This window comes from Alternaria arbusti (assembly GCF_024043155.1).
Source record: "Alternaria arbusti strain BMP 1465 chromosome Unknown scaffold_3, whole genome shotgun sequence".
Classification (NCBI taxonomy): domain Eukaryota; kingdom Fungi; phylum Ascomycota; class Dothideomycetes; order Pleosporales; family Pleosporaceae; genus Alternaria; species Alternaria arbusti.
This window is the reverse complement of record NW_026249943.1, coordinates 644,912-672,911: the sequence shown is the minus strand read 5'-3', so window position 1 is coordinate 672,911 and position 28,000 is coordinate 644,912. Positions and strand designations below refer to the sequence as shown.

Sequence of the window (28,000 nt, the reverse complement as noted above, 5' to 3'; positions counted from 1 at the left end):
GAGTGCCCTTCCGTTTTCAGGGACGCTGAGATAAAATTCAGGATGGCTTGAATTGCCACCTGCATGTCTGACAGCCCGAATAGTTGTCATGTCAAGTAGCACGCAAGTCTACTGTGAGATTCTCGTGCCAATGTAATCGGCCTCGGTGTGTGGGCGAATCTTGTTGGTAGCGACCGTGGAGTGGAAATTGGACCCAATCATGATTTTGGATGTGTAATCATTCGCAAAGGTGGATTAAGGACGTATCAGAGACATACAAGGGTTCATAGTGTGGTTAAAGTGGGGTCTTGAAACTGGTTTATCGCGATGTGATGGTTCAGATCCAGGGAAGTTGCTAAGTTGTAGATACTGATCTCGGGAAATCTAGTTGCTATGTGATCTCAAACGTGTTCCTTACGCAACATCTCCCACCTACTATCACACTGGTCTCACATCTCCAACGTCCCAATCCTACTCCCCACATTCCCGCTATCACCCCAAACACCGTCACTCACCCTCCTCCTCACCATAGCCAACACATCCTGCCTCCCACCATCCTGCTCCAACTTCCTGCCCAGCGTCTTCAGCACCTCAAACTTCGCCGTTGCGACAATGTACGCCGCGTTCTCCGCATCGCCGCGTCCACCAACGAGGTTGGAAAAAGTCGTTGCTGGCTTGAGCAGTGAAGGGAGAACACCGCCGCTAATAGTAGGGTCTAAGATGAGATCAACCCCGGATTTGGGGAAGGCGTTGAGACGGGCGTAAGTTGGGTCGTTTGCGGGGATGTTGGGAATTGGTTCGGTCGACCAGGTCGAGGTGATAAGGGCACCGACGAGGGTCAGGGCTGCGAGTGCGTTTTCTTTCATGGCGATGGTTTCCATGTGTGTAGTTATGTCGGCGAACATGTTTGGCTTTTTCATATAGAAGAGGGCGGTGAGGAGGCGGGCGTATGCTGCTTCCGTCTGAGTGCGTTTGCTGTCTGAACCTATAGTTTCGGTTTGTGGGAACGTGATCTCTTCTTTTGGTGGACCGTGGAAGATGGTTGCAAGTGTCTTGAGCGCGTCTTGGTTCGTTCGCGTGATTGGCATGTCGGTAATGACACAGTCATCCCAGGATGGCCCCGAAGCTTTTTGCGGTATAAGCGTTGATCGAGGCATTGAAGCAATAATGTTCAGGTCGCTTGCTTCACACTTGCGAATGTTGCGGTGTACGTAATTTCGGATAGTGGGCATCTCGCTACTTTTCTCAAAGTTCTCTGGGTAATGCGATGCGTAGTCGCTGATATACTGGGCTGTCCGACTGCTCAAGAAAGAGTGGTCAAGGCTGGGGTTATTTGAGGTATGGAAGTCGACGATGCCTTTGTGTACGCCTTCTTCTATGAGGAAATCTAGAGCAAGACTTGAGTCGTAGTGTGAGAGGTGGGGCTTCGCTTTGACCGTGGTGATCAATGTGCTGTAGAATTGGAGGAGGGTCATATGCATGAGCATATCATCTTCTGTGTCGACCATCTTCAGTGCAGCGTAGTGAAGCAAGCCTTGGCCTTCCTTAAGTCCGACTTCTTTTTCGACTTCCAGATTGTATGGGGATGTGACGGCATTCCAGTCCATAGCGGCGACACGCGGTAGCCAGGATAATAGTCTAGCCTGTGAAATTGTCTTGTCACGTTTGTTCAGAAGTGGTTGAGGTGGCGATGTGAGGTCCTTGAGAGATGTGTAATGGTAGTACAGCGAACTGATATCCCTGTCGCTGAATAGGCGCCTCCACATGGGACCTGTACCATACGTATGTAGCGAAGACTTGCCGTCTATCGATACAGGCTCATTCTTCGACACCTCCAGTAACGAAGTAAGAAGCTCTTCGGCTTGTGTAGCGACTCCAGCATCTTGGGTGCATAACCACAGACGGACGATGGCCAATATGACCGCTGGCCGGTTCGCAAGTGCTTGAGCATCGGTGCTACTGGTGGTGGCCTTCTCTAACAGTGTCAGGATGAGACTGTGAAATGGAGTAGCTTTTAGATCCAGGCCGATTTCGAAGTCAATGTCCTTGATATCGTCAAATCGATATGGTTCCGCCAGCTTGATGATGAAGTGGGTGAGTGGCGTGGGGTCTTGTTGAAGCGTTGGTAGTAACGCCGCCATCTGCAGAAAGAGCGGCCTCGTCTCTTTCCATATATGGCTACGGTATTCTGGAGTGTTGGTGGAGAGCTCGCATCGCTCAAGTAGATCTGTGTCGAGCGGAGTGGTAGGATCTTGGTCGACCTTCTGTAGATGCTCTGACAGCTCGCTGAGCGTAGCAGTCGATGCGGCCATTTTGGATGTCTGGATGTAGTGTTTCTTAAAGAAGTTGGATTGTCGACGTTCTCGATGGTAGTCCTGGCTCGAGCGTGGCGGTTATAGTGTAAGAGAAGGTTCTAGGCCGCTCATGTGATTGCGCGTATGGGGCACGCGTTCCCTGTAGCCTGATGCGCGGTGATGGCGAGTGCTGACTGCTTGGACTGCGGCTGTACCTCAAGCTGGGCCGCTATAACTCGATATGCATCCGGTTAAGGACTGTAGATGACTTGGTATCGCTTCGAACGGTCCTATTGTCGTGCACTTGAATACCGGGGTTTAGGGTAGAGGTGGCGGGGCTGCGGGTGCAAGTTCGCTATTGGGACCCCACCCTCGAGCTCAGCCTAGCAAGCCGGTCGCAACTGCACCGAAATAATTTCTGACTCCACAACTCTCGCCAAAGTCTCCCTCGACGACGCCTATTCGACCTGCCGTAAAAGAAAACCATAGTAGATACCGCGACTCGTATAATACAAGAAACTTGACATGCCGCCAGCAAGAGGAGGACGAGGTGGTGGCCGCGGAGGTTCGCGCGGAGGTGCCTTCAATCCCGCGCGAGGAACCGTGACGATTGCGGGAACGGAGCTCAACTGGGATCTTACTGGCCTCGACATACAGAAGGGCCCTGCCGAGCGCTTTCCAGTGAGCATCTCCCTTCCTCCGTCGCACACCCATCAGCCGTATCGCGACTGCTCTGCGCATGTTTTCTATGGCATCGCGCATGTCTTGTAGCACTGCGCATGTCTGTATAATGTTGTCGCAACCGCCATGCCTCGCCAATCGCAGTCGCAGTTGCAGTCGCAGCAACCCACCAGCACAATACTGAAGAGCGCATCCTTGATTCACCCACTAAGCCATACGCAGGAAGCACCACCTCCCCAAGCGCCTCCACCAACCGACGATGAGCTAGCCATGGTAAAGCACCACCTCGCAGTCCGCGACCGCATCCACGAAGGCCCCTTCTACACCATCCTCAACGACGGCATGAAGAACGGCCTAAAGCGCAAGGCCAACGAGCCCGCCCCCACTGAAGCCTCGCTCTTCGACCCCTTCACCGGCAACCAAACCTACTCCGCGAAATACCTAAAAGTGCGCCGGCGCCTCCCAAAGCTAGACGCGCGACCATACGGTAGGTCTCCATGCACACTTGTTAGCCATCAACCACAGAACTAACACCCCACGCAGTCGTCGACCTCTTCCCCACCGAACTCCGCACAACCCTCACCGGCACAACCAGCACCTCGACCTCCAACGCCAAAAAGCCCGCACGCCGCACCCTCGCCGTAACAAAAGTAAGCAGCGTTTCTCAAATCGAGCGCCTCATAAAATCCGAACAAGAACGCACCAACGAAGCCGAAGCGCGCGCCGAAGAAGACGACGACGACGCCGAAGCCGAAGACGACGAGATCGACGAGGAGAAACCTGATGCGGTTGATGAAGAGGATAATTGGAGCGCCGCCAGTACGGATTCGGAGGAGAGCGATGATGATTATAATGCAGAGCAGTATTTTGATAATGGCGAGGATGAGGATATTGATGATGCGGATCCTTATGAGAATACTTATGAGTAGGAGAAGTCTCATGAGCAAGGGAAAACATCTGAGGCTCTGGGCGTTCATTTTGGAGGGCATGAGATACGGCATTTGGATGGATGGCATATTGCAGCGAGCAAACGAGCAAAAGAGCATGACAGGCGTTCAACTGAGTAGATACCCAAACTCCCATTTTTACACAGCAAAGCATCCAAACTTCAGTTTTACACGGGCAGCTATCATCTTGAGATAATTCCGACAAAGGGAAGCATGAACTACATCTTTCACAGCCGCGTGATGATCACAAGGTCAAAGGCTTCAGATCGGGATAGTCGAGGTTATATTGTTGCAAATTGGTATGACTGATACATACGACCATAGGATCATGAAAATTAGGCTTCCCGTCCGCTCAGCCATATACAAGCATGATACCGGCGGATTAGTAGTTAGGTGGGTGACCACTAGCGAATCCCCGCTGTTGTATGTATTTTGCTTCTTTTTTGCTCTTTTTGGTGACTTGGCTGGGGGAAGGCGTGAGTGTGTAGACGGGAAGGGACGCTTGCCGTAGCTCCTATTTTCTCTTCAAGCAAATGAGAGTGTATGTCAACAGTGGCATGTACAAGTTTCTCATTCTGTTCGTTGTACGGTTGGGTGCTATTTACGTTGGCTATTCAAGCCTGATACCATTCCATCTCGTTTCCCTCCAATTCATCGCACATCCCCTTCGTTCGATCGTTCAATACATACAATCCGAACGCCAAACGAGACAACGAGGGTATGCGCAAACAAAATCGCTAGATCAAAACGCGTTCGTCGAAACCATCAAAATGTTTCCATCCATCCTTCTCAAACCTCTTCAAACCAGGTAATCGTACAGTTTAGCACGGCTGCAGGTAGTTCGACGGCACAAGACCAGGCCGACCAGTATTGCCCACAGGTTCAGCCTCCCACCACCCATCATCCTGCAACCTAAGCACAGCCAAGATATCGCCCTTCTGGAAGCCCAATTCCTCCGGAATCTGCGCTGCATACGAGTACATCGCACGTGCTGTCGTGATCGTTAGCTGACGCCCCTCATCATCAACAATATCAAAGGTAAAACTTACAGTAGTTCAAAATAACCCTACCCTGGCTATTATAATTCTTCGGTTCAGCCAAACTCTTACTCCTAGCCCGCGATTCCGCTCTCACGGAACCAGCGCCAGACCCGCCGCTGAAGCCGAATTCGCTTCCTGCGCTGCCGCCGCCCATGTAGGAGCTCTGCGGGCGAGCAGTACTAGCGGTGCCAGGACGAGCAGAGCTAGCTGTAGTGGGCCGGGCGGAAGAAGCAGTACCGGGTCTACCACGTACGCTGCCTCCGTATTGGCTTCCGCCGTAGACACTACCGTCGCCGCGCTCACTGCCTGCGGTGGAGAGTGCGAGAGCCATGCCGCTGTGGGAACTGCTGGGTCGTTCTTGGGATTGGCGGAATTGTGGGTTGGGGCTTGCGGCTCGCGACACGGGTGCTGCTCGAGATGCTGGGCGCGATTGCGATTGCGCGTAGGCTGGTTGAGGGGGCTGCTGTGGGGGAAGGGGCGAGGCAGTTCGTGGGGTGGGATTGACACTGGGGGATGGGCCACGGTTCGAGGAGTACGAGTTACGTCCTACAGGTGTACCGTATGCTTGTGCAGCGGCAGTAGCTGTCTGTGCTCTAGGCCTGCCCCCAGCATTTGATGCCGCATATGGGTTGGGCGATGCGGTCCGGCTGAATGAATTTGCGGGAGGGGCTTGTTGTTGAGGCCTTTGCTGCTGCTGCTGCTGCTGCTGCTGCTGCTGTTGTTGTTGTTGTTGTTGTTGTTGTTGCTGCTGCTGCTGCTGTAGCCTGGATGCCGGTCGTGGCGTTGGTTGTTGCGCAGGTTGCGGCCGTTGTGCAGGCTGAGCTACAGGTTGTTGACGTGGAGCGGGTTGCGCTCTTGGTGCAGGCTGCGACGCTGGTGGTTGCTGTCGTTGCGCAGGTTGGTATGTCGAAGGCGATGATGGCTGTGATTGCCCTCCAGATGAGCGGTATGAGTTCTGAGATGTATTGAGGGTTGGTCGAGGACTGATAGCTCGAGGTGGTTGCGCTGGAGATGCAACACGTGGGGGCTCTTGCTTTGTAGGGCTACGGCTGGAGGATCGAGACGCCTGACTTCCGTTGAACATGCTCACTTTCTGATTGACATACATCTGAGTCGTCTTCTGCATAGCGCGCGAAGTATGCGCTGGCTTAGGAGCGCCCAGGTGAGACATGGGTGGTTGTTCGCGCGGCTGCTCGCGAGGCTGGGGAGGCGGCTGCTCGCGTTTTGGCTGCTCGTATGTTGGTGGAGGTGTGCCTCGCTTTGCAGCGCTCAGGTCGACGTTAGAAAGGGGAGTAGGGGCACCACCTGCCAACTTTGACCCGACAGCAGGTGTGCCCGGAGCAGGCGTTGCGAGACCATGGTAACGATCGGCAGTCTGGCGAGAAGAAGCCTGCTTGCGATCATCTGGCTGCTGACGAACAGAGGTCTGCTTAGTGACACCTCTGAGCTCCTCAAGAGCCTGCGCAATTGGATCAAGATCGTCTTGCGACTCTTCCTGCTCTTGTTGCTTCTTCTTGTCCGGCGAGGCCACGTCGAAAACGTTGTTTCCCACGTTGAGCTGGAAGTTGGCACGAGGATCCGCTGGTTCAGGGCTGGGCGAGGGAGCGCGACTCTGTATAGCATTGCGAGGAGTAGCTCTAGTAGGAAAGCTCTTGGTAGGGCTGGTGTTCTCCTCCGTGTTCCTGCGCGCGGGAGGTGCCCATGTGTTGCGGTTGCGATTGGCAGGGGTAAGAGCTGCTGGAGTCTCGACTTCGTGCTTGCTCTTTCTCCGTGCGAAGGGGCTGTTAAAGAAGCCCCTCTTCTTTGCCACAGAGCCTTCTTCAATCGGACTAGGTTCAGGCAATGGTGACTGTGGCATTGGCTTGCCAGGAGATGCGGAACCACTTGGAGGCTCGATGCTAGAGAAAGACGTGGGGTTGGAGTAATCGCTCTGTGAATCCCTACTGGCAGGTCGAGCGGGACTTGGGATCGAGCTGCGATCAGACGGCGCATCGATGCGGCAGAACTGTGTCATACCATCCGCAGGATAGTCGTTGTGTGGAGCTTGACTCTGCTGGTATTGTTGACGAGCTTGTTGCTGTGCCTGAGCCAAACGAGGATCTGGCTGCACGGCGCGTGCGACTTGCGGGGATGGGGGGGCTTGTTGTGGCTCCGGTTGCCTCGGTGGCTCCACATGTTGTCGCAGAGGTTCAATGTGGTGTTGTTGTCTCAGAGGCTCGATGTGCTGCTGCTGCTGCTGCTGTCTTGGTGGATCTGTATGTTGTCTCAAAGGCTGCACGTGCGGTTGAGGCTGTTCTGCGCGCTGCCTCAGCGGCTCGACCTGCTGATGCTGGTAATCCCCATTTGATCGGGATTGGGCACGCGACCGGGTCGATTGTGCGTACTGTCGGGGAGATTCTACCTGTTGGTGGGGAGACTCTCCACGCCTGCGGGGTTCATCCATGAGCGGAGGCGGTGGTTCCACTGGCTGTCTGAATGATTCTACAGATTGTCGAGGCATATCTATAGACTGACGCTGTGGTGGACGGTCCAAGGACTGCCGCGGTAGTAGATCGTCAGGAGCGATCGGGCGTGTTTCTTGTGGGAGACCTAGCTCTCGTACTAGTGGGTTGTTTGGATCGTGATGCGAGGAGAATGTGGATGGCGCCGGTGATGAAGCGCGGTAGGATGGGTTCAAGGTCCTAGCAAACTGGGCGACTGAGTAGTTCTCGTCCTCGTCAACCTGCGATGAGGTCTCGGCGTCTCCTCTGCAGAAGTTGATGAACTTGGGAGGGTCGGGGATCTCCTGGCCAGTACCGGACTCCTTGATGAAGCCGCTGATGTCCTTCTCTACGTCGCAATCCTCGAGGGACAGGCGCATCTTCTCGCATCCGGCATCGTCGCTGACGCATACTGTCGAGGCAATGTTGGCAAAGTTCCATAGACTGCTCTTTGTGTAGTCGATGCGCTCCTCTTCGAGATCCTGGAATTTGTCGCAGGCGGCTTTCCAGTCCCTGTTCCATCTGCCGGTGGTCTCCTCGAGCACCTTGACCGCAGCTTCGTATTCGCTGCTGGTTGTCGCCAGATTGATCTGTGTCTTCTCCAGCTTTGCCTTGTTCTTCCGCTCCTCGTGTCCCATGACCATGTGCGCCTGCGCTAGGAAACCCTTGATCTTGAGACAGTCCTGCTCGTACCGGTCGCGTGCCTTGTTGACAGTCGACGTCTGCTGCATCTTCAGCTTGAGCAGCTTCTCAATGCCGTTCTGTACGATCTTCCTGCGCTCCTTCATTCCACCAGCGAAAGCGGCTAGTGGTTCTTCTAGCTCCGTCTTCATCTGCTGTGCTATGCTCTGGTGGGCCTTGCCCATGGATTCGACCTCGGCTCGGATGACATCGCACGACAGTCGTAGGGTGCCGGTTTCGCATGATCCCAGGGGCTTGCGCGATAGATTTAGGAGTTTCCGCGAGTATTCCTCTTCAATTGCCGAGCGGGCTGCGTAGAAGTTCTTGAGTTCGTCGTTGGTGACCTTGGCCGCATGCATGCGGTCGAGCATGGGACCGACGCCGGCGTCATCTTTGCCCCAGAAATTGTTGGCGACTGCAAACGTCAGTATGGGTGGATTAGAGGGAGTAGGCAATTCACGTACACGATAGGGAGACCGAAGGCGGCTCCGTCGCTGCACCACCCATGGCGCGTGTGTTTACTGCTTCAGCGAGGGGAAATTGAGGGGGCGGGCAGATTGAGCGAGAAAGCGAATGCTCGCATGTGGGTGGGGGAAGAATATGGGGATATCGGATATGCAGTCGAGCGACTGAGCCAGGTGTTGACGGTAAACCAGGATGTGCTGGCGGTGTACAGCTGTGTTGACGGCCAGCAACATCACCTAGGCGACGCGAGCGCCGAGGGGTACCTAGGGAGCGCTAACCCCAGCACTATGACGAACCACGGCGTGCAGGTCAGCCCATCACCCCTATTGATAGTTCGGCTTGTTATTGGGAATATTCTTTTCTTGTGCTGCGTTTCTTGATGTGTTCGCGCGGACCAATGCATCGCGTGGCCATGTCGGAACCATCGTCATACTGCAAACAAGCAAGCCGGCGCAAGGGGCTGCGCCGGGCATCAGCTCAATGTCTCCGAGAAACATGCTTTAGCAGAATGCATGGTCAGTTGTGTTAAGCGGTTGGGTGCTGCGTGCAGTATATGCATCGTGCCTGTCGTCTACACTGTTATGGGCTGGAAGTCGTGCAGTTGCAGTTCGCTGAGGATGCCCTAGACTAGATCGATGACAACTTTGGAGGAACCATTGACAACCTTCAAGTCATGTGATAAAATACGTCAAAGTCAGGGTACCCTCGCCGATGAGTGATAGATGTGGCATGGGAATTGGACAGGATGGACACAGTCATGTCGTTAGGCGGAGTGTGGGGTATCAGCAGCAGGTAGCCCTGGAGCCTCACGAACAGCTTCATCGTCAGAATGAGCGCACTAGTGGTATTATGGATTATGGATGCCAGTCACGAATAGAGAATAGAATCTTAGTCAATGCATACACATGCCCTTCCAAGATTTCGTGGTGTTGTTGCTCTGTCAAACGTGTCAGGTCTACTAAACTCTGCCAAGAACATCGCTTTCCTACACGGGCGAGCGTGAACACCCATCCAGTCTATCACCACGCCCACGCCCACGCCATCACCACCACCCCTCCCCCGCCTGCCACGCGCTACTCATGGAAAGACGCTTTCGATGAGCCAGCAACACCCCTGGGGCCCGAGACCAAACCAAAGCACACGTCCCACGCCCATCTCGACCGCAATTGCCCACGACCAGCGCAACTCCAGCACGCCCTCGCCCAGCAGCTCGCGGCCCAGCCAGTCGCCCGCCGCCTCCAACTTCCCCTCGCTGCCGCCCGCGTCCGTCTCGCAGCGCCTGGTCCGCAGCCGCAAGTCGTCGGCCGCCTCGATAACTTCGTCGCCCTTTCCGCCCGCCGCAGGACAGCAGCTCCCCGCCAGCCAGCTGCTGTCCTCGAGAGGACCCAGGACCATAGCGCCCCACGCTGCACAGCACCTGGCTTCCTCCGCCGCAGCCGCTACCAACGGCGCCGGTGCACAGTCAAGTAGCGGCGGAGGAGCCTCCAAGCTTGTCCGCGCCTCGCCCTCGCTTTCCACCTCGAGCACCACGGGCTCCCCCAGCACCGCCAGCAACCCGTCCGGCGCGTCCTCGCAGAATCTCTCCCGCATTGTCATCGCCCAGATATTCCTGCTGCTCAGTCAGTTTGGCCCTGTAAAGGACGACAAGGACCGCGCCAAGTGGGACACGCAAACCGAGCAGATCAGGAAGGTTCGTTGTCCCATCGCCCCTCCCCCATTGGTACTTTACTGACGCGCCGCCAGCTGGTCGACTCCAACGGCATGGAGGTCTTCTCGAAATACTTCCGCCGCGTGCTGCAGAACAATGCAGCCACCATCTTCGGCACCGGCGCCCGCAACGCCGATCCCAACGGCAGCTACCAGATCCTCCTCACCGAGGTGCACAAGATACGGAAGGAGCCCGAGCAGGCAGACAAGATTGCAGAATCAATTAGCTCCAGCGAGGGCGACCTGTTCCGCGACTTCGACCTGTCCGCCTTCATAGCCCACTTCAAGCTTGACTCTGTCGCAAAGACGATGCTAGCCCTCGCTTGCAGGAAGACAGATCTCCGGACTAAAGGTGGGCTCTCTCACCTCCCCATTGACTTTTGCGCTAACTCTCATCAGCCGATGCCGTCCTCTCCACCGTCGGCGACGACCTGCTAATGGCCATTGCGCAGCCCACCCAGCCAGAGGACATGAGCCACGAATACCTCGCCGCCCTCGTCGAACGCCTCCTACAAGACCCGCCGCAGGGGTGGGACGAAGAGAAGAAGATGAGCCTCGCGTACGCCGTCCAGATGCGATACCAGCAGACCCACCAGCAGATCCCCGGCATCGTCGAATCGAAACTGATACTCGTCGAGCTCACGGACGGCTCGCGGAACCCGTTGGTCAAGCTTGTACGACAGGCAGGTCCGCAAGGCACAGCTACGGTGGAGGCATGCAAAGAGGTGCTCGCGTCGGCTGAAACGCGCGACATCAGCTACCAGCAAGTCGCGGCGGTGCTCCTTTACCTCGCCCTCTCCACTGGATACAATGCCAAGAACTTCGTAGCCGCACTACGCGAACACCGGACCGGACAGAGAATAGACTGGCAGGACGTTGTTTTGGCATTCGACCGCGATCACCTACGCATCGAGCGCCACCAGTTTTTGGCGATCTACAACGCGCTACTCCCTGTCGCCCAAGACAATGAGAAGTTCGACATACAGACACTGTGGGGAGGACAATGGCAGCACGACTTGACGCAGCTGTACTTTGTAGTCGCTTTCCTGTCTTCTACACGGCAAGAGCTGGACGTGACCCAGATTCCCAGGTTGCGCACTTCGTACTCGATGAAGACATTCGAGAGCGCCTCCGACGACGCCAAGTCATTCGCAGAAGAAGCCGTCAAGCATCCCTTCGTTTCGCTCGACGCGACCGCCGCGCTATTCAACATGATCTTCCAGACGTCCGAGACATATCACACCGCACAGCTCATGGGCATACCCGACTTGGTGATTAATCCACACACAGCGGAGTTCCTGGTAGCGGCAGCGGCAGTACCGAAACCCTGGGGTGCCTTGCAGGAACAAGCACTGAAACAGCTGTTTGATCCTTACTTCCAGAAGAAGCTGCCCATATACAACTTTGTCCTCTATGGTCTTTGGAAGCAGGACTTCCAATGGCTTACAGATCGCTTTGTTGACGCGTACAACGCCGATTCGATGACCCTCACCCTGGTGCTCGAGCACGCCGAGACGAACAACTGGTTAGAGCAACTGATTCGCAGTAATACTGACATCAGCTTGGACCTGGCTGCACAAGCTCATGCGCGCGGCAAGTTTGATCTCCAGCCATGGCTGGAACAGACCTTCGACCAGGCAGGACCACTATTCCGTCGCATCCTGACTAACTTTCTGAGTGCGCGGGCTGCGGAAGAGATGCAACGAGCACGAGACGACCATCTACCTCTCAATCTGCCGCTCGCAGTGAAGACAGTATATCCATTGCTTGGATTCCTCTCAGACTGTGGTCTACCCGAGCCCGAGCTGCTGCCCCTCCAAAGGAACTGCATCCAGGCGTACCCGCGATTAATCAACTATGGCGAAGGCGTGGATGACATCATCGATGCCAACGGGCAGAATGGAAACTCGCTTCCAGACGATGCCGACAAGAAGATGCAGGAGCATTTCAAGAACATGTACAGCGGCGATAGCGACGTCAGAGACATCATCTCAGCGCTCAAGAAGTACAAAGAATCGCGCGACCCCGCAGACCAGGAACTGTTCGCGTGCATGATTCATGGCCTTTTCGACGAGTACAACTGCTTCGGGGAATATCCTCTAGAGGCCTTAGCCACGACTGCTGTGCTTTTCGGGGGTATCATCAACTTCAACCTCTTGTCCCGAATTGCACTTCAGGTTGGATTGGCTATGGTTCTAGAAGCTGTTCAGGAATACAGACCCGAAGACAGTATGTACAAGTTTGGTCTCCAAGCTCTGATTCATTTCTCGAACCGACTTTCTGAGTGGCCCAATTACTGCGATCAGCTTCTCATTGTCCCTGGGCTCCAAGGAACTGAGATTTTTATTAAAGCTGAAGAAGTCGTAGGTCAGCAGCTCGGTGAAGTGAACGGTGACGGTCACAACGGCATAGGCATGACGAACGGTAACGGTATCGATGAAGCTCTGCACCAGGAGCCGGCTGTACCCAAGTTCTCCTGCCTCTACGTCGACCCCCCTCTCCGTCCTGAGCTCTACGAGGACCCAGATGAGGACGTACAGGACAAGGTTCTGTTCGTATTGAACAACGTTTCCGAGCGTAATCTGCGCGATAAGATCAACGACCTCACTGAAGCCGTCGAAGAAAGGCATCACCAATGGTTCGCAAACTATCTCGTCGAGGAACGTGCCAAGATGCAACCCAACTTCCAGCAGCTGTACCTCGATATGCTAGATCTCTTCAACGACAAGACCCTCTGGGCCGAGGTGCTCCGTGAGACGTACTCAAGCGTCATTCGCATGCTCAACACCGACTCCACGCTGGGCTCCACTGAGCGTGGCCATCTTAAGAACCTAGGTTCTTGGCTTGGCTCATTGACAATCGCCCGCGATCAGCCGATCAAGTTCCGTAACATTTCGTTCAAGGATCTGTTGCATGAGGGCTACGACACCGATCGTCTTCTGCTTGTGATTCCCTTTACCTGCAAGGTACTTGTACAGGCCCAAAAGTCTACAATCTTCAAGCCCCCCAATCCTTGGCTTATGGAAATGCTGGGAGTTCTCATGGAACTCTACCACTTCGCCGATCTGAAACTTAACCAGAAATTCGAAATCGAAGTTCTCTGCAAAGGCTTGGAACTCGATCACAAGAACATTGATCCTACAAACAGTATCCGAGGCCGACCACCCGCGGATGAGGAATTCCTGGGATCCATGGTTACTGATGGAATGGAAGCGTTTGGCGATCTTTCGATTATGAGCCTGAACCGTGGCACCCGAGGTCCCAATGAGCGCTTCTCGTCAGCGGCTATCACCGCGGCCCTGCCCGACTTCACGAACCAGCTCCAATACCCACCGTCTGGGAACAGTGCGGTCCCTCCAGCGGCCCTGAAGAAGATCTTCCTCACTGCTGTCAACCAAGCCATCCAGGAGATCATTGCACCTGTAGTAGAGCGCTCCGTTACTATTGCAGCCATCTCGACATCGCAGTTGATCAACAAAGACTTTGCCATGGAACCAGATGAGGAGAAGCTACGCAACGCGGCACACACTGTTGTAAAGGCTCTCTCCGGTGCTTTGGCTCTTGTTACCTGCAAAGAGCCATTACGCATGAGCATTCAGAACAACATCCGCGTCACCGCTCGAGACCTCCCCGATCAAGCTCTTCCAGAGGGACACATCCTCATGTTTGTCAACGACAACCTCGATCTAGTCTGCAACACGGTTGAGCAAGCTGCTGAGATGTCGTCTCTCGCAGAGATTGACATGCAGATTGAGGATGCCGTCCGCGTCCGTCGCATGTTCCGCAGCTCTCGTCCAAATGAGCCTTTCAAGGATGCGAACATCAGCCCATGGGCATTCTACATCCCTGAACCGTACAAGCAGATGCCTGGTGGTCTAAATCGCGAACAATTGGCCATCTACGAGGAGTTTGGTAGACAGTCACGTGGTGCTAGTCACATTAACAACGCCTCGCAAGACGGTGGGCGTCAGCTCCCAGACGTTCTCCAAGATCAATTCGCGGCGGTACCGAACCTCCCAACTCCGGGTGCTGCGCCGGCAGAGCCGCGTCAACCAACACAGCAACCCCGCCTACAGAGTCTTCAGACACCCCATGCACCCTTGGCGCAACAACAACCCAACGGCTATATGGAAGCTCCAGGTCTAGAGCGTGGCCAGCGAGGTGTAGAGGATTTACTCCTTGAGCTCACTCGCGTCATCAAGGAGGCACCAGAGGAACGCATCAGCGAACTTCAGCCTGGTAACAGCACCGTTCACCAAGTCTTCGATCAGCTCATCACAAGCGTTGAGTATGCAGGACCCAATAAAGAGACGTGGGCTTTCCGCATTGCAGGCCAGGTCACGAACCACCTCTTCTCCGACTCTTTGAGTCGTTTGGAGGTTGAGGTCATGGCGCATTTACTGAGCCATCTATGTCAATTGTCCGTCCAGACTTCGCGGCAGGTACTCATGTGGTTGGCGACTCTGCACGATGATGACAGAATTTTCAAGTCCACGGTCATGATCGCTCTCATGGAGGTCAGCCTGATGGACATGCACCGTCTTAATACGACTATTGCCAAAGCCGTTCAAGAACGACGCGTCGCCGCAGTAGAGATGTTGTCCAGTTTGATGGAGGAACTCCTACTCAACGACCACCCGAGTGCGTTCCGTGCCGACTTCGCCATGTCAATCGACGCTCTTACTACCTGGCTAGCAGAGGACCCATCCTTTGAGCTTGGAAAGCGCGTCATCGCCAACCTGCAAGCATCCTCCACCGAGTCAATGCTTACGCCGCCGCCCTCTGGGCACAAGGATCAGCTTGAGTATGTGTTCGATGAGTGGGTACATCTCCAGATGGAACCCATGCCGAAGAAGACGGTCGGCGCTTTCATCTACCAGCTCCATCAACAGAAAGTGATGGAGACTCAGGAGTCCTCAGTCGCTTTCATTCGCACCTGTATTGACTCTTCAGTGACTGCATACGAGCAGGAACATTCAGTGCCGTACGGTAATGGTAACGAAGACATTGCGACAGTCAAGATCGATGCGCTTGGCCGACTAGTCGTCGATCTCGTCGTCTACCAGGGCGAGCAAGACGGCGCTGTCAAAGAAAGCAAGGCTAGGTACCTGGATCAGATACTCGTCGTGGTAGTGCTCGTTCTCTGCAACCACCACAGCACACGAGGCGATGCCTTCAACCAGAAGGTTTTCTTCCGCCTGTTCTCTGCCATCCTTTTCCATCTGAACGATGCAGTCAAGGAAGAGGCTTTAGCAGACCAGAAGGCCGATGTCTTCCTTGCAGTCGCTAGGGCTCTACTGGTCATCCAACCCTCGCACATCCAACGATTTACGTTCTCTTGGCTGGCACTAGTTGCTCATCGCATCTTCGTGCCTGCCATGCTGGAAGAGGGCCAAGGAGACAAGCGATGGGATGTCTACGCTCAGCTTGTGGAAACACTCTTGATCTTCACCGGGAAGCTCATTAAGCCAACTGGAGAAACTGTCATGGCTGAACAGTTCTACCGCGGTGTTTTGCGGGTTCTACTGGTGATCCACCATGATTTCCCCGAGTTCCTAGTCGAGAACCACTTCCGATTCTGCAACAGCATCCCTATGCACTGCACGCAACTGCGCAATCTCATCGTCAGTGCTTATCCTTCCACGATCCTTGAGATGCCAGACCCATTTACGGCTGGGCTCAAGGCCGACCGACTTGAGCACGACCTTCAAGCACCAGTCATCCGTGCCGACATCGCGCAGGTACTCTCTGATGCGGGGATCAAGGGTGCTATAGACAACCTCCTCAAGGGCTCGGACCTAAAGAACCAGGACGTCGATAAAGTGTGTCAAGCTGTTTACTACGCAGAGGCCCAGTCGCCAGCTTTTGAGCTCGTTTCAACCACCGCAAACCCAACGTTGATACATGCAATCACCCTTTACATCGGTATCTCGTCTCTAGGTACCGGCCCAGCCAGCGTACCAATCTTTGACGCGGAGAGCCCAGCCACCAAGGTCATTGAGAGGCTCGTCAAGGACTTCCACCCCGAAGCCAGGTTCCACTTCATTAGCGCCATCGCGAACCAGCTCCGCTTCCCGAACACGCATACTCACTTTTACAGCTATACGCTGCTACACCTTTTCGGACCCCCGAACGACGATTCGTTGGCGTTGGAGATCCAAGAGACGATCACCCGAGTGTTGTTGGAGCGCCTGCTGGTCCATCGTCCTCACCCATGGGGACTCATCATCACGTTGTTGGAAATCCTTAAGAATCCAACATACACATTCTGGGACTTGCCGTTTGTCAAAGCGGCTCCTGAAGTACGTAATCTTCTTGTTACTCTTCTGTCCAATCATACTGACTCGTCTTCTTTTGAAGGTTGAGCGACTTCTCAATGCACTCTTCACGCATGCACAGTCGAGCCCACGACCGCTAGCTTAGGCAGCTGGTGGCAAGATCTCGACGTTTTCAGCACGAGTGTACCTCCAAGGCACCAACAACCTTCCGCCGTTCTTCATACGCCCAGCGTAGTCTTACGGTTAGTGTATCTCTCTCTGGATCAACCATACGGCCGTCATCTCTTTTCCTTCTCGGTGTAATACCTTTTCTATACGCATCACTCGGCGACTTCTCAATCGCTTGCGGGATCACGACTCATTGGGCTGGCTGGCAAAACAACGGGTCAACGATAAACGTACGTGGGACGGGAAAAACCGAGATGAGCATGGTGGGCTAGGAAGGGTGACGAACGCTCAGGGTTTTCTTGGTATCGTTTTCTCAGTCTTTTGGTTCATGATGATACAGAAAAAGCAAGGGAGTTCTTCGGAAATCGTCTTTTGGGTATCTCTAATATCCGTTCGTGTATGTCTTTGCTGCGCATTTCATGTAGAATAAGCATTGCTCGGCGAAACTTGTACTGGGGACGGGATGGATGTAACTGGGTGTGGTTTCGAGGCGCGAATGCTCTTTACTTTCTCCGTCATCGTCGAAGTGCATACATTGTAGGATATCATGAATGGTGTTTTCTGTCTTTATCGTCGTTCATTTCGGAAACGTGTTGTCATGGTGATGTGAGCACAAGGCATTGAAAGGATGTTCAGTGAAGGTGAGATGAGATGGCTATCGCATACCGCAATCCTTGTCTTCTCATCTCGGTCTATTGGGTATGAAGGTGCGTTATCGACCTCTCCGACGATACACGGCGCGACAAACGCACGTCTTGACAACAACAAACGGATATCTTCACTCTCACTACTCACTACTCCCCGTCGCACAAAAAGCCCGAGCTCCCCACGCGCTCTCTCACCTCCAGCTTTTCTTCACCTCGTCTCCCTTTTCTCACCCACACACCTTTTACCTTTACTTCAAAATCACCCAAGACTCACGCGATCGCAACCGCAATCGCAATGGATCAACTAGCCTCAGGCAACCACCATAACGACAACGCGATGGCAACATCAGCTGACGCCAAGCCGACCGCTTCGACCGGCTACCCGGTCGCGTATTTCCTTTGCGATGGTGTCACTGAGAAGATGCTCAAAGCGAGTCCCATTCATACTCACCACATACAAGCCCCACGCTAACTCCACCCTCCCGCTCCAACAGACCTCTCTCATGCTGTCCCGCGTGCCCAAGCTACGCAAAGCGCGCATAGCAGGATACCGACGTTCCGTGCGCTCTGGCGACGGACCCAACACGCTCGCATTCGATGCGGTAAACTTTGGTGAGTGGAGCGGCGAAGAAGTCGTGAAAGGCGTTGTTTTTCAAGCGTTCAATTTGGAGGAGGAGCGTCGTGTGATTGAGTATGCGGGAGGTTCCGGAGAGGTGAAGCAGGTGATCATGAAGGTTGCTTGTCCGAGTGTGCTGGGCCTGGCGGGGAAGATGGAGACGGTGTTGGGGAGGATCTTTGTTCCTGAGGTACGTCGACTCTTTCTTCTTACTTTGAGGAAGTGGTGGAGATTGGCGGGTAAGTTTGCTGATGTGCATAGGGCGATGGCGATACTCTTGTCGGGAGTGAGAGCAGCGATCGCAGTACGGCAGCACAGGATGGAGATCGCAACGAGGACTTCATCGACGAGTTCAGCGACGAGGACTTCTCCGAGACCAGCTCGCAGGCCACCGTCGAGGGCCACCCGACCCCACGTATCTCACCTTCGATCTCGACTCTCGACGACGCGGATGTTCCGCACAGGTCTCTCGATGACCTTCCGCTTTCTGCCATCAATGAGCACCCAGCGGACTCGATGATCGAAACTACGGATTGGGCGGCCACAAGACAAGTTGAGGCCACGAACGTCAACCAGATCGAGGAGCCTGAGGAGATTCAAGACGTCGAGGAAACCGAGATCGAGGAATCCGACGAGTCCGAGGAAGATGAACAGGAGACTGAAGGCACCCAAGAGACTGAGGAAACCGAGTCAGCTGAAGACAAGACCGACACCATCTCCATGAGCTCAACCAGATCTTTAAGACCATCCGACTTCCAGAGGTTCCTCGGGGCAGAATCCGCACGTGCAGTACCCTCGTCGCCTTGGCAGCCAACCGTCCCCTGGGAGAAGAGGACTGCGCTCGCACCTGTTCGCAACGAGATCGTACGCACCCCCAGCCAGTTCAGCGGCACTGAGACTAGGAGACGTAAGACTAGTGACAGCATCAAGTCGCTCGTCGATCACTTCGAGAACTTGTCACCGATGAGTACGCCTACCAAGGACAAGTTCGGCAAGGAGGGTTCTATCCGGGACGGTTCCATCAAGGATGGCTCCATCAAGGACGGCTCCATCAAGAACGACTCTATCAAGGACACCGGCAAGGACACCGGCAAGGATACCGATAAGGGCGCCTAGGTGACGTGAGAACTTCGCGTCCTGTTCAGAAAGAATTACGACAGCACCGTTTGGCACTGCTACGTTCGTTGAAACAAAAGTTTCTTTGGAAGGAGGAGGTATATACGGGTCTGGATGTTCGGGAACGGGTATATGAGAGACTGTTTGTGTCTACTCAAGGAGGAGGGCTTCGGGATCTTACTTGTATCTCTCTGGCAGTACCACGTGTACTTTTGCTTGCTTGCTTAATTGCTTGTTTGCTAGCCTTGGGCTCAGAAGATGGTGGGGAATGATGGTTGACACATGATGAATGATGGAGGATGATGTACTTCCTTGCTTACAGAAGACATTGTCCTCTTGTCCTACTCTGCTCACTCTGAACCCTCATGTGAAGTTTATGTTTTCGTCAGAGAATCTCAACCACTTTGTCAAAACGAAGGTTCTCAAACAACACGAGATTGATTGCTTAGAGTGATGATACCACGAAAGATATCGAGAAAAGTTTGATTGTAAAGATCTACAGAAGAAGAGAACACGACTACCGAAAGTATCACGCATCAGAAACGATGAGATCTACCCCGCACCAAGGCTCAAGCCTATAGACCTACCACTCTAAGCGCGGCTAAAGCACTTAGTAACCAACTCGCGATCCGTCGAGCCGTTAGGCGTCAGTCCAAGCACATAGCTCTGATCGAATGCACCAGCAGACCAGCCAATGTAACCAAGGTAGACATCGCTGTTCTTGTTCAAGCTATCAAGCGCAGCGCACACATCCTTCTCGCACGACGCAGTGTTGCCGCCACCGACCTCAGACAAGATAGCTTGACGCTTGTTGTCGCGGAGCCAGGTAGCGAGGGGGACGAAGGAGTCCTCGACGTGGTCGCTCGTGCACTCGGCGTGGGTGCCAGAGTTGTCGCTGTCGAGGTAGCGGTGGACGTCGAAGATGAGCTTGTCGGTCGTGCCGTCGGCATCCTTGACCTTGAGAAGGGAGGGACCGCTGGCGGTGGGGAAGGTACCGGCCGATGTGTAGTCGGTACCTGGGAGGAGAATCATTTGCGACTTGGCGCCGGCCTTGCGGATGGCGGTTACGGCCGCCTGGCACGAGTCGGCCCAGGTGGACATGGTGAGGTCGTGGGGCTCGTTCATCAGGCCAAAGGCAACGTTCTTCTCGGATGCGTACTTGGTAGCGATCTTGGTCCAGACATCCGCGAATTGTGCGTTGGTTGGGCCGCCTTGGCCGACGATCTGGCCGTTCCAGCGGGCGTAGTTGTGGAGGTCGAGAAGGCAGACTGCGCCGGTGGCCAAGCAGCCTTGGACGAGCTTGTCGTAGGCAGCGCTGACGGTGGCGTCGAGGTTACCACCGAGAGTGTTGCCGGTCAGATGCTGCCAGCCGATGGGCAGACGGTAGATGTTGAGCTTGTCGTCCTTGGTGAAATGCTGCATCTGGGCAATTCCGTTCGCACCGGGGTCGACGTAGGCTCCGCTGCATGATCCAGATGTGTCGCATCCGAAATCGAAACCAGCAATGTTCATACCGGCGTACTGGGTCTTTCCGGAGCTGGCTGCTGCGTTGGCAGCGACGGCAGCCTTGCTGGGGGCGGCAACAGCTACTGCTGCTGGAGAAGAGGTCTTAGCAGCGGGTGCCTTGGTGGCAGTCATCATGGTTGTAGGAACAGGGCTTGCTACAGGGCTTGCAGCACCGGCACCGGCACCAGGAACACACTGAGAGTACCAGTCGTTCTGGACCTCACAGTGGTATCCGGAGACACAGGCGGTGGCTCCGGTGAAGCCCTTTCCACCACACTGTGTGTAGGCTGCGCTCTGCGCAGCGTAGGCACCGCTTGCTGCTAGAGCAGCGAATGCGAAGGAGTAACGAGCCATTGAAGCGAAGTTTGGATGAAGGAAGTAAGGATTTGAAGAGATGAAGGAGTGACAATGCGGTCTAGCACAAGAAGAAGTAAAGGATTGAAACTTCACAAATGTGATGGAGAACGATAGAGAGGGTGGGTAGGTAGCGCTTTTATCATCTCATGGTAAGAGTAGGTACTCCAAGGGTCACGTCCTTGCGCTTCCAACCCGTTCGAGACCTACATTCCAGAAGACGGCGTGGCGGCACGTAGTCTCCGCATTGTTCCCACCGTTTCACGATCGTTACCGAGAAGCTCGGTGGTATTGGGTGGCTGTGAGCAAGAAACACGGGAGATGGGTCGCTTGTGCAACGTTCTCGGCATCTGGAGCTGTCAGTGCTGTCATCGGAGCCTTCGGAGGGCGGCGGCTAGTCCAAGCGAGATGGTCGACCCGCTTTTTGGCTTGCTTTCGAACCCGGTGAGCGGTTTCGAGCCCGTTCGTGGTGTTGGAGTGAAACGACTAGGCTGGATTTTGTGGGGAACGGCGTAATGTTTCTTCATTTCGCCAAGATGAGAGGGGTGTGACAAGCTTCAGGATTCACGGAGAATAGAAGCTTGGTATGCTTGTTCAAAGACGCATCAACGTGTTGGAAGGCTTGTTCTGAGAGGCGCAAGGGACAAAAAATTCGGTCCTCGTAATCCAGTGATTAGGCTGTCGTACGAATTTGCGGCGTGGAGTTGGATCGTCAAAGTCGTGGGGTGAGCCGCGGTCCAGGTACCGCCGGGTTACAACCGGTGGAAGAAGTCGACATCGTGGAGTGCTTAGTTTGTTTTACAAACGTGCACATTCGTAACGGGTAGACAGCGATGATCTCATGTCATCATGCCGTACGGAAAAATTACGCGTGCTTCGTGGCTGCCATTCTGTTCATCTTTCTGGTGTCGCCTTGGGAATCTGAGACATCCTCTACCGATCTACATCCTCGGCTTCAGAGCGTCCCGATGCGCAAAGAAGCATTCGGACAGATTCACACGTCTTAATGAAGTGTGCACTTCTCAGGTTCGCCTTCTTTCCATCTGCTGACCTTGCCGCCCTTGTTCGAAACCATCTACGCCGTCGGAAATAACATCACCACCCGTGCGCCATTATCTTCTTTTTCTTCATCGTTGACGTCGTCTATTCTCTCACATCCTTGTGTTGGTAACAATCCAGCCGCAGAGGCATCAGGTTTCGCCTCCTCATCAAGCACGTGCTATTTCCTCTGGTAATCGCGGCCTCTTTCTAGCCCTTCACATCACGCGGTGAGAACGGATGGCTGATTGACCATCGGTGATCGCATTCGTCTTGTTCCTCGTTCCTCTGTACCGACACTGGATCATTTGCCTACGGTTTGCAAGCCCAGTCAAGCGCGGTTAGCATGTCTTCCGGATATCTTATATCCTTTACAATTCACCATTCAGAGCTTGGTTTCCTGGCAGAATACTGTTCTCCATACGAGTAGCAAGGTTGAAAACGACCCGATAGCAATCATGACAAGATGCCGTGGGCGACGATTAGAGGCGACAGCCTTCTCCGCAAAGTCGTCTACCTTCTCCTGAACTGATCGGTAGCTCGGAAAGGTCGCAGGAGGTCTATCGCATTGTTTTCCAATACCCTGCATCTGCGGCGAGTGTGATATTCAACGAGGTTCATCTGGTGTGGACAGCGCAAAGCTATCTCAGCCTGGGTGCTATCGAAAGCCGGTTCGCAGTGCGAATTGCAAGGATGCGCAGTGTTGAAATCGCACTCGTCTACTAGAGCCTTCCAATACGTTGTTCCCAAGTCTGGCGGCGTATGTCGCTGATATTCGTTCGGTACTGCAAGCTGCACATGTCGACCCCGCCTTTCCTAAAACAGTTAGCTTGTGAAGCTTGGCAGCCATCAGTACATTGTATATGAGGTACTTTCTAGCCTCGTAACTCTTGTCTTTCTTTCGTATCATCGCTCTCAGGTCATTGTGGATCGCAGGATCGACGACCAGGTCCCAAGACACGTCCAAGTCATCTCCCATCGGATGCCGTAATTACATGCCTCACCTACTGCTACCATTGAGCTACTTTGCTTAACGCCATGCCTATCGTTGCTATCAAGCCCGGTGCGACCGTTTTCGTAACCGGCGTGAATGGGCTCGTAGGAAGCCATATCGTCGACCAGCTTCTGAAGCGAGCCTACCATGTTCGTGGTGCAGTGAGAGATGCCGAGAAACACAAATACATGACCGAGTACTTCAACGATAAGTATAAGGAAGCTACGTTTGAGCTGGTTGAGGTGCCGGATATGACATTCGAGGGCTGCTATGACGATGTCGTTGATGGTACGTCAACCCAAACTCATTGGTAATATCCTGACTCCTAACATGAAGGCATTGTGATGTGTAGGTATCGAAGGCTTCATCCACGTCGCATCGCCGATCGGAGGTATTTCCGACGTCCATGAAGCGATCTCGATTACCGTGAAGGCAAGTCTGAATGGCCTCAAGGCCTGTGCAAAGGTACCCTCTTGCAAAGGCTTTGTCTTCACTTCGTCGTCCCTTGCCGCGACGTTTCCTCATCCAAACGTCGAATTCTTAATCGACGAGAACACATATAATGATGAAGCGTTGAAGATCCTGGAGAAAGAGCCAGGTAAACCAGGGCTATTCGTCTACGCCGCGATGAAAACGGAGACCGAGAAGGCGATGATGAAATGGATGGAACAAAACCAGCCAGGTTTCGTGTTCAATCGCGTTGTAAGCAGAAGATCTAATGCTCTAGGAAGGACGTCGCTAAGCCCAGATAGTTGCCAAATGCCAATTTTGGCCCCGTCGTGATCCCCGAGCACCAAGGCTTCCCTTCAACCATCGGTTGGGCCCGTGCTGCATGGGAAGGTAAACAGCTCGACTTTTGGACCACTTCCGTTGGTCCGCAATGGTACGTCCATCCCGTTGACTGCGCGCTCGTACACATCTCCGCGCTGATCCACAGCGATGTTGAAAATGAACGTCTCTTTGCTTTTGCAGAACCGTGGAGCTACAACCAGATGTTGGATATATGGCGTACACTGTATCCCGAAAGGAAGTTTCTGGATAACATTGAGGGCATGGGGGTTGACAAAATGAGTTTGCCAAATGCCAGGGCCGAGGAAATCATGAGCTGGCTGAAGGGACCGGGCTCGAGATGGGATAGTCTTGAGAAAGGCTTGCGAGAGATGACTGAAACTTGGGTTTGAACGCTCCTTGTTATTTAAGTCGCTGGGTATGCGACTGTCATCAGCTGTGTAGTTGTTCAGCAGACTTACCATGTTGGCAATGAAGTCATGTCAATCCACGTTCCTCGAACACGTCCTGATCATATCTCCTTCCGTCTTCCAGTGGGTGAAATCCTTCTCGTTTTCGAGTCGAACCCGCCCATACCATGAGATTCTTTGCGCAACAGAGGATGGAAAATTTCGAAGCGCGGCCGCGGCAACCCAATCCTGTACGTCAAGCCACTACAAGCCACGACCGCTCAGGGCGCAGGAAAATTAGACCCTTGTCCCCCGCAGAAGTAACCTACGATACGCGGGGAGGAAAGTTGGGGTTGGCGAAAGCAGGTTGCCAAGTCGTGGGGTTATTCGTGGGAAAATGTCACCAAGACGAGGCGTTCACTTGGCGACGCATCTCATAGTCTGGGGATACATCGGTTAAACCTGCGCCAAGTTTGCTACACCACCGTTCTCGCATCGTCATTCACGGAAACAACCTGGATGCCAGTTCTTCCGCTGGCTTGGAGGCTGTAATGCCGGGGTAGCTTTGTGGAAGCTATGGCCTTGTGCAGCTACACGAGCATGTGGAAAACGGTCGCGCCAGGATTGTAAGTGGAATCGCGTGGGAACAATGCGCGTGATGAGGCTTCTGGACAGATGGATAGCTGGGCGAGGAGGTGTTGTGGGTGATATAAAAGCTAGGGCAGCTGCAAGCAATGCAAAGTACCTCTCCTGCATCTCGACAGTCTTCAATTGACCTAGAATCTCAGTCAGAAGAGCTCAAATACCCTCATAATTCACAGCCAGTCGTCGCGATGAAGCTCTCTACCTCTGTTATCCTCCCTCTTCTTCCTGCGCTCTCATCGGCAGCAGTGATCCGTCGTCAGAATGGCGATGGACCTCAAGGAGGCGCAGACTCCACTCAAGGCGATCTCGGTGCACGACCTCTCCCACGATTCCCTTTCCCGGTTACCAAGTTCCCGGTACCGACTGAGACGGTCGTCCTCAACGAGACCATGTACATTCAGCCCGGTCAGGTCTTCGATGGGCAGATGAAGCGTTATGAGCGCGTGGAGGGCTCGTGCAACGAGCAGGCCGAAGGAACAGATGCCGATGCTGTTTTCAATCTGCTACCAGGAGCCACGATCAGGAACGTGGTCATTGGAAAGCACCAGAGCGAAGGTATCCACGCGCTAGGCGATGCATGGGTCGAGAATGGTAAGCTCTGAGGCCAGAGTTGATCTAATCAGCATACTAATGCTCTTGTGACAGTCTGGTGGGAGGACGTGTGTGAAGATGCCCTTACATCCAAGGGCCTCAACACACAGCTTCGCGTTATCGGAGGCGGTGCCCGTTCCGCAACCGACAAGATCTTCCAGGACAACTCGCTAGGCGGAAAGTTCAACATCACTGGGTTCTACGCCGAGACTTTCGGCACCTTCTACCAGTCGTGCGGCAACTGCTTGAACCAGGCGAAGCGTAACGTCACCATCCAGAACGTCATTGCCGTCAATGGCACCAGGATGGGCATAGTAAGCTCCCGAAGTCCTCCTCTTTGAGAGTCCATTCGACTAACACGGTTATAGATCTCACCCAACTATGGCGACGAGTACCGCATCAAGAACGCCCAGGTTGTAGACGTCGAGCGCTGGGTCGACAAGGAGATCGGGAACAACGTTCAGACCGTCCCATACACTGTTGGAACAGGGCCGGATGAGAAGTACGCGCTGTACAACTTGACGCGCGACCACCTTACCGACTTCGAGGGCGAGATCTTGAACCAGTATGTTCCGGAGAACCCGTATGAGTGGCTCGAGGAGTTCTGGCCAGAGGGTACTGGTGCCGCGAGGAAGTAGAGCGTTATGGTAATGATCTAGTCCACATAATTAATAATGAGAGCATTTGTCATGAAAACCTTTGCCAATGAAGACTCGCGTGCAGGCGTATCGGTTGCTGTGCATCCCAGCCTTGTGCATGGCATACCGGTACGCGATAGGTAGGTGAAGTTTTCGGCGGTGCTACCATCATCGCAGGAAGGTTGTCCCAACAGGCGCAATTGAAAGATTTTGTGGCTGACGATAGATAGGATACGCGTAGAAACGCGTGCGTGCACGCGCGAGCAGTTGTTTCTTGCCCGCGAAAATCAGGCTCGAAGCGGACAAGGGCTGCGAAAGCACAGACAGTCCGATATCCGTGCCGCCCAGTCTGCGACCTCCCGAGATCCTCTTTACTTCCACGCCACGTAAATGGAGGCATACAGTCAGGCTGATCCTCTGATGACAATGCTTTTGGCCGGGCTATGCAATGGGTACATGCGCGACGAGCGCTGCGACTTTACCGTGGCTGATCACTGCCACAACCCTGCCGCTTAGCAGTTTAGCCGAAGGCATGGTACGCCTCCAGATTTCCACGCTTGGGTATAAATCAACCTTTTCCTACGGTTCCCTATCATTACGATCTGTATCTGGGACAGAACTCTCTCACATATATAACTAATTCTCAATTACCTATATCCTTGAAACCTTCACACATCTTAACACCCTTCAACCTTGACTACCAGCGCGAAAGAAAGCCGGGAAACAACCTCAGCTGAGAACATCCTTCGGTTCGTTGAGGCCCTTAAGGCCCTGTCACCACGCCATCCGGCGTCGGGTGCTGGGAGTCTTTTCAATGTCGATCGACCATCATCCGGCTCTATCACACTTTAGGCACACTGCTTCCATCACTAAATCCTTGGAATTGACAGACTGTCGCCTCCCTGTTGTCGCCTATCCGTAATTCATCATCACCATACGAAACGACACCCCTGAAGGAGAAATATCGTAAACATAAGCAACTGTAGTCACCAAAGGCTTAGCCGGAAGATGATCTCGGATTTACACCCCACTGTTTAAACGCCAATTCACTCTTTGATTCCAGGCCTGATGTCCTGCTGCTGACTGTTTGGCAAGGGTCTCATAACCTTCGCCGTTCGTCTTCTTCATCACAACAAATTCGATTGAGCAAACGCGAGCGCCACGGTCAGGGCCCTACACCTCGTCTTTTGTTTGTCCCCATGAAGTTGAGTACGACATCAATCCCGTCATTCATGCTCCATTTTTGCCACCAAGCGTAGCTCCGAGCGAGCGGACCGCAAGCACGGAATCAGCCGACAAACCAGAAGTCGTCTCCTACCAGACTTCTTCTCTTCTTTACCTTCCGGCAGAATCGGGAGAACAAGTATTCAAAACGCAACTAGAACAACTACCAGAAGCTCATTCCGGCCTTCGATCCAGAATCAGTTCCGAGGACCGAACCCTAACTTTTCTTTCAAGCCCACTCCTGAGCGAAAGACCCTTCCACAAAAGTTCCACAAATGGAATAAACACCCCTACTACAGATATTTGGGAATCATCCTCAACTGGCGGTACCACCGACACCGACCCGAGCGACTACACGTTACCTACACATAACGTCGACCTCGTCGCGTCTTCGCAAGACCAAGAACGGTTCTCACACTCTGTGGCCCCTTCTCTAGATGATCTAGATGGATCCCGAAAGATATGTGAAGCTCAGGATAAATCCGTTCAGCATAGCTGCTGCGATCTTGTCTTCAACCGTACATGCGACCTCAAGTAAGGACATAAATCTGGGATTAATGTGGCTAGAAAGCTAATCATCTGTTTTGCAGCAATCACATACGCCGTAAACACGAGAAGCGACACGGCTGTAATCATCCAGGCTGCTCTAGCGCCTTCGGTTTGCGCGCAGATCTGGAGCGACACCGTCAAAGTCATGAGTTAGCTGGGTCGCGATTCCGTTTTCGATGCGCCG

The 28,000-nt window shown here is 53.9% G+C and overlaps 8 protein-coding genes across 8 annotated transcripts; 5 read left to right on the top strand and 3 right to left on the bottom strand.

Annotated features, from left to right (window-relative positions):
• Nucleotides 1-428: 428 nt before the first annotated feature.
• Nucleotides 429-2,291, bottom strand: J4E86_002844 (uncharacterized protein; the record flags this gene model as incomplete). The annotated part of the gene is made up of 1 exon (XM_051443401.1): nt 429-2,291. The coding sequence occupies one exon, from the start codon at nt 2,289-2,291 to the stop codon at nt 429-431; it is 1,863 nt and encodes a 620-aa protein (XP_051304896.1).
• A 507-nt stretch (nt 2,292-2,798) lies between these two features.
• J4E86_002843 (uncharacterized protein) lies at nt 2,799-3,883 on the top strand (the record flags this gene model as incomplete). Its single annotated transcript, XM_051443400.1, has 3 exons — nt 2,799-2,954; nt 3,177-3,441; nt 3,498-3,883. The coding sequence occupies 3 exons, from the start codon at nt 2,799-2,801 to the stop codon at nt 3,881-3,883; spliced, it is 807 nt and encodes a 268-aa protein (XP_051304895.1).
• Nucleotides 3,884-4,722: 839 nt separating this feature from the next.
• J4E86_002842 (uncharacterized protein) lies at nt 4,723-8,609 on the bottom strand (the record flags this gene model as incomplete). Its single annotated transcript, XM_051443399.1, has 3 exons — nt 4,723-4,892; nt 4,951-8,517; nt 8,567-8,609. The coding sequence occupies 3 exons, from the start codon at nt 8,607-8,609 to the stop codon at nt 4,723-4,725; spliced, it is 3,780 nt and encodes a 1,259-aa protein (XP_051304894.1).
• Nucleotides 8,610-9,663: 1,054 nt separating this feature from the next.
• J4E86_002841 (uncharacterized protein) lies at nt 9,664-16,697 on the top strand (the record flags this gene model as incomplete). The annotated part of the gene is made up of 4 exons (XM_051443398.1): nt 9,664-10,257; nt 10,311-10,626; nt 10,674-16,576; nt 16,635-16,697. The coding sequence occupies 4 exons, from the start codon at nt 9,664-9,666 to the stop codon at nt 16,695-16,697; spliced, it is 6,876 nt and encodes a 2,291-aa protein (XP_051304893.1).
• Nucleotides 16,698-17,870: 1,173 nt separating this feature from the next.
• Nucleotides 17,871-19,099, top strand: J4E86_002840 (uncharacterized protein; the record flags this gene model as incomplete). Its single annotated transcript, XM_051443397.1, has 2 exons — nt 17,871-18,173; nt 18,245-19,099. The coding sequence occupies 2 exons, from the start codon at nt 17,871-17,873 to the stop codon at nt 19,097-19,099; spliced, it is 1,158 nt and encodes a 385-aa protein (XP_051304892.1).
• Nucleotides 19,100-19,690: 591 nt separating this feature from the next.
• Nucleotides 19,691-20,959, bottom strand: J4E86_002839 (uncharacterized protein; the record flags this gene model as incomplete). Its single annotated transcript, XM_051443396.1, has 1 exon — nt 19,691-20,959. The coding sequence occupies one exon, from the start codon at nt 20,957-20,959 to the stop codon at nt 19,691-19,693; it is 1,269 nt and encodes a 422-aa protein (XP_051304891.1).
• A 2,076-nt stretch (nt 20,960-23,035) lies between these two features.
• J4E86_002838 (uncharacterized protein) lies at nt 23,036-24,172 on the top strand (the record flags this gene model as incomplete). Its single annotated transcript, XM_051443395.1, has 3 exons — nt 23,036-23,279; nt 23,344-23,693; nt 23,744-24,172. The coding sequence occupies 3 exons, from the start codon at nt 23,036-23,038 to the stop codon at nt 24,170-24,172; spliced, it is 1,023 nt and encodes a 340-aa protein (XP_051304890.1).
• An 830-nt stretch (nt 24,173-25,002) lies between these two features.
• J4E86_002837 (uncharacterized protein) lies at nt 25,003-26,043 on the top strand (the record flags this gene model as incomplete). Its single annotated transcript, XM_051443394.1, has 3 exons — nt 25,003-25,405; nt 25,460-25,719; nt 25,774-26,043. 3 exons carry the CDS (start codon nt 25,003-25,005, stop codon nt 26,041-26,043), a joined length of 933 nt encoding a protein of 310 aa, XP_051304889.1.
• Nucleotides 26,044-28,000: the final 1,957 nt, after the last annotated feature.